Raw genomic sequence first — 14,495 nt, 5'->3', positions numbered from 1 at the left:
TGAGTACTGTGTACAATTTTGGTTACTGCACCTCAAGAAAGATATAGTTGCAATGGAGAAGGTACAGAGAAGGGCGACCAAAATGATAAAGGGGATGGAACTGCTCCCCTTAGGAGAAGAGACAGCTGAGGGGGGATATGATAAAGGTCTTTAAAATCATGAGAGGTCTAGAACGGGTAAATGTGAATCAGGGTTTACTTTTTTGGACAATAGAAGGGCTAGGGGGCACTCCATGAAGTTAGCATGTAGCACATTTAAAACTAATCGGAGAAAATTATTTTTCACTCAATGCACAATTAAACTCTGGAATTTGTTGCCAGAGGATGTGGTTAGTGCAGTTAGTGTAGCTGGGTTTAAAAAAGGATTGGATAACGTCTTGGAGGAGAAGTCCATTACTTGCTATTAATCAAGTTGACTTAGAAAATAGCCACTGCGATTACTAGCATCAGTAGGGTACTTGCCAGGTAATTATAGCCTGAATTGGCCACTGTTGGAAACAGGTTGCTGGGCTTGATGGACCCTTGGTCTGATGCAGTATGGAAATTTCTTATGTTCTTTTGTTTCTATGTTTAAGTCCTTTCATAATCTTATAGACTTCTATCAATAGCCCCCCTCAGCTGCCTCTTCTCCAAGCTGAACAGCCCTAACCTCTTTAGCCTTTCCTCATAGGGGAGCTGTTCCATCCCCTTTATCATTTTGGTCGCCCTTTTCAGACTAACCTCCTACTGCACTATGGGTACCAGAGGTGATATATCCTGCCAGTGGAACCGCAGTTGCCAGAGGCTTTCTGGTTCATATTATAATAAGGAAAAGAAGTGAGAGAGATGGGACATTTGTAGTACAGCCCTGGGAAAATAGTAGTCCTCTATTCAGTCTCATAACGAAGAGAGGGTTATATATATAGTTTGTTTGTTTTTTATTTGTTAACCTTTATTTCTGTGCATTAAAAAATGTCAGTCCCTGCCTGATCTCCCACCTACTACCAATCTAAAGCTGTAAATATCGGGGTAGATTTTCAAAGGGTTACGTGCGTAACCCCCGAAAACCTACCCCAAACGTACCCCAAACCTCCCCTGCGTGCACGCGCATATCTATTGAAATCCCACGTACTTTTATTTGCACCTGGCGCGCGAACCAAAGTACACACACACGTAGTTTTATAAAATCTGCCCCATTATTTTTAAAAGCCCCTTTGATAAGTTCTGGTTATGCTATGAATGGCTCGGTAGCTATCTCACTGAGCTCTCACTATATAAAATACTCCTTACAAAAATGGTGCCATTTTTATAATTATGGCTCTGGGGCGACTGCCCTTACCAGAATCAAACATTGTGGCCCCAGTGCCTTCATCTGAGGCAGGCGCCTCCACGTGCGTCACTCTGCTGTTGGACTGCTTTTTTTAATCCTACTGCTCTGGTCTGTCCAGAGCGATGGAACAGAATGCTTATTTGGGTCTTTGGCTGCAGACATTTTATGTGCGAAGGTCCCTGGTTAAAGCAGGATATTGATAATACATATAAATATCTATAACTCACTGCAGCAGAAAATACAGAATATACGGTATCACTGTCTCCCTCTTTCTTCCTTCATTCCTGCCTCATTCCTTCCCCTCATACTGTTATAACCCCACTCCCATTTTCTCCTTACTCTCGGTCACTCTACTCACTTTTTCTTCAGTGCGGCTCCCCTCTCCTTTCTCTGACAGGCCGGTGGCAGCAATCATTCCTCGAAATCCATTGAAATCCATTGAAATCGTCGGTTCAGTGTGCTGTGGCAGTCAAAAAAGCAAACAGAATGTTGGGAATTATTAGAAAGGGAATAGTGAATAAAACGGAAAATGTCAAAATGCCTCTGTATCGCTCCTTGGTGAGACCACACCCTGAATACTGTGTACAATTCTGGTCGTTGCATCTCAAAAAAGATATAATTGCAATGGAGAAGGTACAGAGAAGAGCTACCAAAATGATAAGGGGAATGGAACAGCTCCCCTATGAGGAAAGACTAAAGAGGTTAGGACTTTTCAGCTTGGAGTAGAGATGACTGAGGGGGGATATGATAGAGGTGTTTAAAATCATGAGAGGTCTAGAATGGGTTAATGTGAATCGGTTATTTACTCTTTCAGATAATAGAAAGACTAGGGGGCACTCCATGAAGTTAGCATGGGGCACATTTAAAACTAATTGGAGAAAGTTCTTTTTTACTCTGCGCACAATTAAACTCTGGAATTTGTTGCCCGAGGATGTGGTTAGTGCAGTTAGTATAGCTGTGTTTAAAAAAGGATTGGATAAGTTCTTGGAGGAGAAGTCCATTACCTGCTATTAAGTTCACTTAGAGAATAGCCATTGACATTAGCAACGGTAACATGGAATAGACTTAGTTTTTGGGTACTCGCCAGGTTCTTGTGGCCTGTTTTGGCCTCTGTTGGAAACAGGATGCTGGGCTTGATGGACCCTTGGTCTGACCCAGTATGGCATTTTCTTATGTTCTTATGTTCTGTGATTACCCTGATTTCTCCTGCTTTCCAAAATCTGCAGCAGAGGCTGCTGAAGGTCCTGACAGCCGCAGTTGTCTCTCCCCCCTCTCTTCCTCAAACTCCTCGCAAAGTGCAGCTGCAGCGGCGCGGTTTACAGTCGCGCTCTCTCTTCTCCGTCGCCGCCAGACGTGCAGTTTGAGGCTTCCGATGGCCATGAATGGCCCCTCTCTGTCTCTCCTCCTCTTCCGGCTCTGCGGCAATGTAGAGCGAAGTCTGTGGGGGCCACAGTTGGGCCCCCCCCCCCCTTTTCTGGCCTGAGGCAGCCACTCAGGTAGCAGCAGTCTGCTCTTTTTCTCCCCGGCCACACTTTCTTGCATCCCTTCTGGTGGACCCCCCTTGGGATGTTCTCGCAGACCCCCAGATTGGGAAGCACTGCTTTAGAGCTTGGGTTGAGGCTTTCTATATAAGTCCTGGAGTGCGGCTTGTCATCAACGGCTTTCTCTCTCTCTTCTTTCCTCACCCTAACTAGAACCTCTGGGCAGGGATGTCCCTTTCCCCCTCTCATTTTGATCATGCCTCTGTATCGCTCCATGGTGAGACCGCACCTTGAATACTGTGTACAATTCTGGTCGCCGCATCTCAAAAAAGATATAATTGCGATGGAGAAGGTACAGAGAAGGGCAACCAAATGATAAAGGGGATAGAACAGCTCCCCTATGAGGAAAGGCTGAAGAAGTTAGGGCTGTTCAGCTTGGAGAAGAGACGGCTGAGGGGGGATATGATAGAGGTCTTTAAGATCATGAGAGGTCTTGACCGAGTAGATGTGACTCGGTTATTTACGCTTTCGAATAATAGAAGGACTAGGGGGAATTCCATGAAATTAGCAAGTAGCACATTTAGGACTAATCGGAGAAAATTCTTTTTCACTCAATGCACAATTAAGCTCTGGAATTTGTTGCCAGAGGATGTGGTTAGTGCAGTTAGTGTAGCTGGGTTCAAAAAAGGTTTGGATAAGTTCTTGGAGGAGAAGTCCATTAACGGCTATTAATCAAGTTTACTTAGGGAATAGCCACTGCTATTAATTGCATCAGTAGCATGGGATCTTCTTGGTGTTTGGGTAATTGCCAGGTTCTTGTGGCCTGGTTTGGCCTCTGTTGGAAACAGGATGCTGGGCTTGATGGACCCTTGGTCTGACCCAGCATGGCAATTTCTTATGTTCTTATGACTTCGATCCACTGGCTGCAGCTGTTATATTAAATATCAAAATTAAGGGTTTCCGTTTAGGGGGATGTGAGCATAAGATATCCCTGTGTGTAGATGTCGTACAGATCTACTTGGATGCTCCTCGGGAATCCGGGCCAGCTTTTTTGGACCTCCAGTCAACATATGAGTACCTGAATGCAATCTGCTTTGAAGTGCCTGAAAGGCCGAATATAAATCAAATAAATTAAATAAAATAAATAAATAGGTATGGTTCTATGATAGGATACAAGATTAACTATGATAAGCAGGAATTGTTACCCCTGGGGTTCAAGAAGTCAATTCCTGATTGCATGTCTGCGTTTAAAGTGGTCAAGGATGGCTTTACACATCTTGACATTTATATCACAAGGGACTTTTAAGGATTTTATTTTCCTGAAAGTATAACTCTATTCGTACCAAGGTAAAAAAAGACCTTTTCAACTGGGATGACTTTCTATCTTCTGGGTGGGCACAATCAATTTGCTGAAAATTAATGTTCTTCCAAAGCTACTGTATCTATTTTAGCATGTTTGTAGACTTACATACTAAATTAATTTGGCAAAACAAACAGGCTAAAATCAAACTTAGGCCTGGATTTTCCTACAGCGCAGAGCTCTTTGAATTGGGGGGCGGGCCTGCGAAAGCTGGCAGCGATCGCACCACCGTGGTGTTATCGCTGTCGGCTTTCGCACCCAATAGCAAAATCGTAAAAGGTGGTGCTATTGGGCACGCTACTGACACCGATAAGGGTTCTTACCTTTTCTCCACCTGCGATGTTTCCGCCGAGTCCGCCCCCAGTGCCGCCCCCCAACTCCTCCTCTTCCGGTGCAGACGCCGCCCCGATTTAGCTATCGCACGCGATAGGGTTAGAAAATGACCGCCTTAGTTAGCGCTGGCTTAATAAAAAGCAGGGTGGCGATAACTTTCCGAACCTTAGATTATATTACTGGGCAGCTAGAATGTTATGTTTATGGGGTTGGCTTTGTAATGTGGGAAATGCTTGTCTGTCATTGGAAAAAGACCAGATGCAGGAAGCTGACTCTTGCTACTTTGGTGTTTTTGGCACCTGCCTCACCTATTAGCAGAAGAGTGAGCGGGGACAATCCTATAATTACACATGCACTGCAAATTTGGAGGCAGGTCACAAATTCTTGGGTCGAGAGCATGACATTTTATCTCCATTGGCTCCCATTGTACGAAGTCTTGTATAGCAGGATGTACTTGTTCCCGTTTCTTTCAGGAGTGGAGGTATAAAGGTTTGATCTTTGTACCCAAGCTCAAGACCCATTCCCCCATATGGGGGTGGGGAGGCCATGACCAGGGCAGTGCTCAGCCTCTGGACTCTAAAGGGAAGAGCCTCAGGCAGAGAGGGGTTAGGATGTGGGTCTGGGTAGACAGAGCGGGCTGGGGGGGGGGCCGGCCCACCCACCATCTTGCTGTAGTTTTGCAGGGTAAGAGAAGTGTCCTCTGTGCCTCCCTTGAGGCCTCCCTTTTTCTTGTCCTGTTCCCAGATGAGGCTTGCAGCCCTCTTGGTAATATTTGCAGTTGGCTATAGCCAGGGGAGCTTTGCTGGCTTCAGGATACTCCTTCCCTTCAGCGGGTCTCAGCTAGACAGGGGGAGACAGGCGCGTGATTGAAGTGCATGCATGGGGTGGGGGACTCCATGGTAACCAAAATGCTCGAGTTGTGGCTGCTTACTCCACCCTGCCACTGCAGCACGGACCTCGCTGCCAGCCCGCAATGGGGAAATCTGGAGGCAGATGTTTTGGTTGAGTGTGCAGGAGCTCAAATTTTCATTGCACCGATGGACCCCCATCCCCCTTGTCGCGTAGCAGTGGTATCCAAGCAACCAGGCCTCGTTTTCCTGCACTGCCGGCACCCTTAAAGGCCTTTTCAATTTCGGCAGTGCAGGGGAGTGTGGGGAGGCATTTTTCAGCTCTCAGTGGCCCTCGGTTGTTCTTCCAACACATGGCCGGAGGCCTCTTCGTGGCCAAGAGTCCCTCCATGGGAGCAGGCTGTGCAGAAACCATGAGGCAGACAGTCATCCAGCAAGTCTGGCTGTCCTGACATTTTGTGGTGGCACCCAAGCCTGGCATGTGGCAATGGGGGGTGGGGGCGGGGGGGAGTTGCAGGGTCACTGCTGTGGTCTGGGTACATTCCAGGCGTTTGTGTTTCTTCCCTTCCAGCCCTCCACGCCCTCCGCCCTCACATTAGGAGCAGCCCGATCAAGCACCCACAAGGCAATTGAAAAAAAAATAAAATAGGATTTTGGCCTAAATGATCACTCTCATACTAATTACTTACAATTGAGAAGGGCAGTAGTGGGCCTGGTTGACCAGGCAGAGCCCTTGCTAATGTTCAATGGAATGGAGGATTTTTTATTTTTTTTTTTAGCAATCCTGACTTTTCAACTAAAGCTATTGTGGCTATATATTGGGGGATAATCAGAGAAAAGTTTGGGATGCTATGTCACAGCATCTACTAGATAAAGGGAAAAATGATCTGGGCACTGCTTTAGATGTTAGAGCTTGGAAGGACATATGAACCTTTGTTTCTGTATACGAGTTAAATTAATGGTTAAGTTTGTTACACCAAACATATCAAACACCTATTATCTATTCTAAATTATTTCCTGACGTGAACACTGCCTGTTGGGAGGGGATGTGGGGAGACAGGCGCATGTTTGTATATGTGGTGGCATTGCCAAGGAGAGAGACAGTTCTGGTCTGGGGTCACACAGGAGGTTTCAAACATTATGGACCTTCCAGTGCACATGATGCCTTTGTTAGGACATTTGGGCAGATGGGACAGCTCCTTAGTTCCAGCTGACTAAAGAATTCTAGCTAGTCAGCTCCTTCTTGCAGTTGGGCTCATCATCGCCACATTCTGGGGATTTAATCTAGGATTAAATTCGTCCCGCGCTCAGGTACGAAAAAAAGGCAGATACAGAACGATTGTGATGTGGGTTAAAAGGTGAAACTTTTAAATATAAGATCTGGGCTGATTACAGAAAACAGTACAGATGTGCTTAAACTTTGCTTGTTTTTTCTGTTTGATATACCATACAGAATATTGTTTTTAGTTCTGTTGTTCTTGGATAAGGCCAGCTTTCTCTTTTTATTTTCATTAATGTACTATTTGGGGGGGGTTACCTATCTACTGTGTTCAATTTGTATGGCTGAAAAACCGATAAAGAGTTTATTTTTAAAAAAAAACCAAAAAACAAACCTTGGAGACCCCAACTTTTCTTCCTCCCACCCTATCAACTTCCCGATTCTCCAGGCCATTTAAACCCTCCCACCCCCCCTGGTCCCGGTCCAGTGCAGATAGTCTGCTGCTGCTGCTGGTAGTTATCAATTTATTCATTTCACTTTCAAAGACTGGAATGCGATTGGTGGAACGGGAGAGAGATGTTAGGGTTTGTGGTGGGTGGGAGATCAGGTAGGGGCACGGGCCGCATGTTGCCCATGGTCCATAGTTTGGGGACCCCCATGCTTAATCCTCCGAACATGTCTGTGAAAATGTATGCACATGCATTTATAAAGTCCAAAATATATGTGTGTAAGTGCAACTCCCTCTCCAACGCCGTCCGCAAGCCTGCTCTGATCAGTGGGGGTAAACTTCCATGCAGACAGGACATCCCTACCTGTATATGTTTATCCACATATCGTTCAGACAATTTAAAAGCTCGTTTCTGCAGGTAAAACACTGTTTTACAACACAGAAATACTTCTGGGAATTGCCCTCCCTGTTTTAATGTTTCAGTTATGATATCCTGTTTTAGAGCTTGTCTCTTTACAATTGTTTTAAAAATTGTTGTACTTCAGGTTAGGCGAAACTTTGCTTCAACAGAGACAGGCAATAAGAAAATGTAAATAAATACGTGTGTGCAGAAGGATTTTATATCAGACCTGCTGAGCGATCAGAAGCCAGGGAAGGGATTTGAAAATTGAGCCTATGGTGAAATAATGTAGGAAGGTAATACTAGGGGAGTGCTTTCATTGGAAACTAAATAGAAAATTTCAATTTTGTTTCTTTTTTTTTTTTTAAAGGAAAACATTTTTTCATGTTTTGTTTTAAAAAGCAAAGACTCGCGCCTGATACAAAAAAAGAAAAAGCAAACCCTCCAGGCTCATCTCCTTGCTCACCCCTGCAGGACTCCCTCCCCAGCCTCTTACCCCATCCGTGGTACTTCACGGGGCAGGAGAAACCTCTGTCATTCCTGCCCTGCCGGTTCAGTAATCCAAAATGGCAGCGCATGACCCACAGCTACTTCTGTTTTTGGATTATTGCTGTACTCCAAAATGGTGCTAACCTTGGGTCAACCCACAATATTTTGGATTAAGGAACCAGCAGCCCAGGAGTGACTGAGGATCGCTTCTGCCCTGGGAAGAGCCACAAATGGGGTTAAGAGGCTGAAGAGTGGAGTCTGGGAGGTGGGGAATGAGGAAAGGAGCTGGTGGGGCTTCGTTTTCAAACCTGGGCGATGGAGGCAGGGCCCGGATCTTAATTTTTTTTAAATGTATTTTGCATTCCTTTTTTTTTTTTTAATTCATTTGTCGTTTGTTTTGTTCATTAAAATGAAAAACATACAAAAGAAGAAAAGACCATTTCTGTGCACACCCCTAATTAATAGAGGAGCTGAGCAGCAGCATCCTGGCATGACTGAAGTTATAGTTGTTAATCTGCTTTCATGGTGAGAAGTATTAGCTGAAGCTGAAAAGAGAATAGCGCTGCACGTACCACCCAGCAGGTGGGGGCTCTCTTTTTATGGTTGATGGGAAGAGAGGAGATGTTGTCTTTAGACTTTGGGCATAATGATGAATACTACATATTTATGCCCATCCTACTTTCTAAGAATCAAAATTGCAGAGTTTAAGAAAGTTTATATCCTGGGGAAAGCTGGATGCATATCTTTACTGCAATGAAAAAGTCCCTTATTAAAGGGGAAGGTGACTGTGGTGACAACATTCCATCAGACATTCTGGGGTCTACAGACCACACCCAGAAGCAGTATTCAAACACCGGGGTGGGGGGGGATGTTGATCTGCCTAAAATCGTTTTCCTCGCTCATTTTAAATTAGAATTTCTTTCCCTGGTACTGACTTCCTCCTATCTGTTCTCCTCATGCACAGGATGATATTCAAATAATGCTGAACCAGCAGTTGCAGAGCCAGCAGCAGCAGGAGCAGAGCAAGTCGCTGGAGAGCAGTCCTACGAGAGACCTGAGGAACCGGCGCTCACGCCGCAACTTCTCCTTCCGATTCAAGGACGAAATGGATTCCAGCAAGGATGGGAAAGGCTTCTTCTCTTTCTTCAAGAAAAGCTGATAGAGGAAGGAGGGAATAGAGACACTTGGAATGAAGCGGAGGAGGGAGGTGGAGGAATTAGAACATGCGTCTAGAAACTTATAGCTTCATGGGTGCTACCGATGCTGCTGAAGATGATTATGTGGTCCCTGTGCAGCATGTCACGTATGTGAGCATCATCTGTCAGCTGTGTCCCGACAGAAAAAAGGCTGAGAACCACTGGCCTAGACCATCCTGCTCTCAATAGGGAGGAGTGGGCCGCTGGTTCATCTATTAAATTTAATTTCTCTCCTCCTGCAACCTCCTTCCCCCAAAAAAGAAATTAACAAAAAAATATCATCTCCCCCAACTCATCTAGTCCCACTCCCTCATGGAAGGGAAGAGGCACACTCAGTCAATAAACTGCCCTGAGAACCTGCCTTGTTCTTCAAAGGCGCATTCCAAAGGGCGAACACATTTGGAGACAAAAATTGTCATCCTTGGCCAGTTGCTCTTCTGGCTCACTTTGCTGCCATCACTTGAGGGTGGGGGGTTGAATTACTGACATTGGTCTCTCAGGTTGGAAGTAGACCAGGGAGCAAACACATCAAGCATGACAGCAGGGGGGACTGCAGTGGCTCGTGGGTCCATAATAGACTTGAAGAGGTCATTTTTGAGAGACGGAGGTGGAAATGGACACTTTTTATTCAAAATGAGGGTCTGAGCTCTCCTGTTTGTGTGAAAAATGTAATTTAAATCCAATTATTTATTTTTATTATTTGGGTACATTTGGCAGCTTTGGGGAAAAGGGGTTCTCTCTCTAAACACTCCAGAAGCCTCTATTCACCTTCCTTTGGTTTGTCCCTCTGTTGGTAAAAGATTTCTAAAATACATTGAGGGGAGGAAGATAAAATTTCTCACATGTTAACCCTTTCCTCTCAAGAAATTTTTACTCCCATCACTCACCAGTCTTACTGAACCTCTCCTTATTTTAGGCTTTCAAATGCTGGAAAGCTATCCCTCCCTGGTCTCTGATAAAACATTCTTCCTGGGAAGAAACCCTAGGAAATATTGGTGAATCGACTCTTGCTCTCACTTATTATACATGTTGGGTTCAATTTTTTAATGCATTTGCACAGAAGTTCAAGGTCTAATACAGGAATACAGATGTGAAAAGGACTCAATATATAATCAGACATGACTAAAGCATCTAAATACAATTGCCCATCTAAAACTTAAAACATTTGTATACATGGGAGGGGTTAGAGGTATGGTTTACATTCAGTGTATTGTGTTCATTTTCAGAATATGAGATGTCTGAATATGCTACACTACTGCATCAATATTTAAGCATTTAACTGAGTGCCCAGTTAAGTGTCCAATTTGATATTTTGATGGTGTTGGTCATCTAAAATTGATCTGGGATCCCTTCTGTAGTAGCCCCCCTTCACAGTCAGCTCTTGGGAACAAGGGCACTTAGAGAGACTCACTGACCAAGTACGACCACATGATCTCCTGGAGTTCCCACATTGGGGGGGGGGGGGGGAAGAAACAGTCTTTCAATGCACTTAGGGTTTTCTCCACTATGAGGTTCTTCAGCTCTCCATCTAATCACTCTAAAAATCGCCAAGCAGACGCTCAAATTGTTCAAAAATATAATCATTTACCGATGTTGGTGAGCAGTTAACAAAAAGTAAATCTAAACATTGTATTCAGTTGATCGTGCACCAACAATAACAAAATCTAGCAATCCAATACAAAATAAACTCAGTCTCTGGCAATAACCACAGAGTTCCCCCCCAAAAAAAGTCTTCGTGCCTTGACTCTCCTAGTACCTGGTCATTAGAACTAGCTATCTTCCTTTTACAACTTCTCTCTCCTCTTAGATGAGCTTCCATTTGAAGACTCCCTATAGGGTAGACTTATCTCTGAAATCTCTTCCAAATAGCAGGCCAGGTTCTACCTTTTTAAGGTCTGCAGTGGACAGCTTATAAACTGTGGTCCCTATGGAACCATTCACCCAATTCTGGGCTCCACTCTAGTCAATCTGTAATGAAGAGGAAACTAATGGAATCACATAAGGTTTCTTATACAAGTTCACCACATTCATTGCTTACCCTGTATAGCTAGTCAGATAACGTAAACAGAAATATCTCATTTCCATCGAAGATTTATATCAACTGAAATTTAGATGCTTTAGAAATCATTACTAGTTTGAAGATTATTTTTAGCAGGGTGTGTCTCTTTGCTGCCGGGATCTTCTGCAATGTCTTGTGCTTTCAACATTTCCTGGTTTGAACTTCTTTATTGATGGTTTTGTATATATTCATTGTAAGCAGAGCTTAGCTTGTCATTGTAGATATCTGGATCATGAGTGGCTTAAATTTGAATACTAACAGTTCATAGATATCTGGTTGGTTGACATCATGTCCAGAAATCTCATTGGGTATAGCTAAATCTTATGACAATGAGAGGGATATTCAGTAATGTCAGCATTGTCAGTTGGTTACGGTTCATTTCAAATCTGATTGGATGGAAGGCTGTCAAATGTCAGACCTTATTTGGTTGTCATGGCCTGTTTAGCAAATGTCCACAGTATTTTCCTGAGTTTTACATCTGCACTTACTTGTTTGGACATCTTTCCGTGCTGTGCTGACTTCTGCTACAGGTTGCAGGTCCTTGCTTGTTTCATGTTGGCAATTCACACGCTGTTATAATATATTGTTTTGTATAATATCTAAAATAGTTATCTCAGGTCTGTCTTACTCATTCTACCCCTCTTCTTCAGTCTTCTGTTCTTGCTTTTAACTTATGAAACAGGAAATTCCTTATATATCTGACTATCTTACATTATACATCTATATAAAGGGCAAAAGTTAATTGCCTGTGAAATAGATTCAGTCTTGTGAAGGGTCCCTTACAAGTATACCTTTACCACTTCTTCTTTCAGATACACTTCTCTCATACTCTATTATGGGATAATTGAGGTATCTTTCTAACCTCTATTCCCAAGATTCTCTGGCAGTAAGAGCCCCCTCTGATCTTGGCACCAATCACCTCTGGTACAGACTATAACACTTATCAAAAAAGCCTTCTTTGGCAGAGTCTCCTTCCCTAGGCCTTCCCTGTGGAAGGACACAAACCCAGTGTGGCACACTAGATTCCAATATCTAGAATCCTGCCAAATTCTCCTCGGTTCTCCCTCGGTCTTATTCTCCTCCTGCATCACATGGTAATAGGAGTGTCACACCTCCCTAAACACTCCTACTACCATGACTTCACAACAGGGGCAGGGTCTGGTTGAGACCCCTGACGTATCCTGAGGGCATTCAGATCAGCTGAGGCTACATCAATAAAGGGCAATACTGCTAGTAAGGAGCAGAATTTAATATCCCTTACACTATAAACTACAATTAAGGTCTTCTGTATATAAAATCTCACTTAGGTGTACAAGTACTTCTTTTGAAAATTTACCGCATACCTAAGATGGTAGAGACTTAAGGGAGAAGTGGAAAATTTGTATAGCACAAGGATCAAGATAGCTCTCCTTTCAGAATGAAGACGGATCTTTCCCTAAAATCTGAGCAGCAGCAGCAGCATTGCTACCTCCTATCCTCCCATAGTTCAGTGGAAAAGAACTCATTCAGATTCTCCTCTAGTCAATCCAATTTGTGTTTCATTCCTGCTTTTCTTGCTTATTTATCCTCAGAATTATAGACTTAAGGCATTCTGTGAATGCTGCTGGCCTGTTCATTGTTAGAAACCCATGCTGGGAACCACCTGAATTTATCAAGATACTGCTGCCAGTTCCTCTAAGAATAACAGAAACATAGAAGGTGTCAGCAGATAAGGTTATTTAGTTCACCCAGTCTTCTATGTAGAATAAAGACCTTACTAGAAGAATTCATATAAGTTACATCTGCTGCACCCTCTAACGTACTGCTCTGATCAAATAATTTAAACAAGTATTTTTTTTGTGGAACCATTTTGCCTAGAATCCTGTAACACCTCTGGCTCTGAGGCATTGCACTGTTCTATTTTTCAACAGTATTTCCAGCAATTTAAAGAATGTTTTATATTTTGAATGTTATTGAAGGAAAATGTAAGGATTTCTAAGAAGGGTACAGAGTAAGCCCTTTGGGGAGGGATCCAGGCCTATTGTTTTGTGGCTTGTTATATTGTAAAAATGGTTTGTTTTACTTGTGTTTTCTTAAAGCTCCTATTGTATCCGTGCCGTGTATGGTGGAGGCAGGCGTTGTATAAATAGTATTCACAGATGAGCTCAAACCTGCATTCTGCACGGTGGTCGCCAAGAAGATGAAATTGGTCCATGACTGACAAACTTTCCCACGAGTAGTGATACGAATTATAGCTTCAGCTTCTCCTAAGAAAAACAGGAACTCCAAGCCTCAGAGGTGCAAGGGGTTGCACAAAAAGCAGGACTGCAGAAGTGTGATGTGGCCTCGACTTTTGGCCAGTGCTGGGCTTTTTCAACCCTTTTCCTCTAGTGCATTGTGATTACCTGTTGCACCGACTGAAAACAGAAGTGGCAGCACTAAAAATACTTGAGAACAATGGACTGGACGTTAAAAAAAAACAAACAAACAGAATTGCCCTAAAATCTTCCAGAAATGGGGACATATTACATCACTGGAAATTGTCCCCTAAATTGCACTAGAATGGCACATACTGCTGAGGAAAAGGGAGAGAATAACAATCAATAGAGTTATTCCCAGCAGTAGTTGGTTGTCCAGTCCCATCCACAGCACCGTCTGCTGGCAAAGAGAGGCCAGGTCAGGGGTAGGGAAATCTGAAGCAGGCACATCTTCTGACAGCATCAACGCAGGCCCTCTTGCATGGACTTACTGAGCAAAGTTTAAGGTAGACGGTACTAGCAGGGACTGTTTAGGCCTGAGACTCTCTCTCTGTCTCTTCTCTGAAATTGTCTGTAAATAGTAGTCCTCCTGCAGAGGCAGGGAATGTACAGAAAAACACAAATATATTAACAATTAATGTTATACTGTATATGGAACAATGTAAAATTCTTTATTAAACAGAAAAATATATCAATATTATACAAGAATGATTCTGATTTGTGGACACAGTATCTTGTTTATTTGGGACAGCAAGGGAACATGCATTTTATCCACAATATTGAAGTATATTTATATTTTGTAATACATGAGGTTTTGAGAAGAGGCCTGTGAGGTCTCAAAAGCTCAACTACAACATCATTTTTGTTTCTTTCAAAATGAAGCACAACCAAAAAAGAATCCAGGTTTCTTCTGGACTACTAGACTTCTGCACTATAATCTTCAATATTATAAAAAGCAGTCACCAAGTATTCACTATAATCCATCATTATTTTAAAATAGAACCATGACGGCAGAAAAAGACCGAATGGCCCATCCAGTCTGTCCATCCGTCCAATTAATTTAGCATTATAATACCCATCACTTCCTTAGAGATCCCCTGTATTTATCCCATGCTTT

General features: G+C 43.3%; 1 protein-coding gene across 1 annotated transcript in view; it reads left to right on the top strand.

Moving 5' to 3' along the window:
• The window catches only part of BICDL2 (BICD family like cargo adaptor 2), a 160,991-nt gene extending 146,922 nt beyond the window's left edge, over positions 1-14,069 (top strand). The window contains exon 11 of the mRNA XM_029606788.1: positions 8,851-14,069. Within this exon, the coding sequence (XP_029462648.1) occupies positions 8,851-9,045 (195 nt within the window). The 3' untranslated portion in view covers positions 9,046-14,069. The remainder of the gene's footprint in view (positions 1-8,850) is intronic.
• Positions 14,070-14,495: the final 426 nt, after the last annotated feature.

The sequence above is a fragment of the Rhinatrema bivittatum genome, chromosome 6, assembly GCF_901001135.1.
Source record: "Rhinatrema bivittatum chromosome 6, aRhiBiv1.1, whole genome shotgun sequence".
NCBI classification, from domain to species: Eukaryota; Metazoa; Chordata; class Amphibia; order Gymnophiona; family Rhinatrematidae; genus Rhinatrema; species Rhinatrema bivittatum.
Note: the sequence above shows the minus strand (reverse complement) of the source record. Positions and strands in the feature narration are given on the sequence as shown.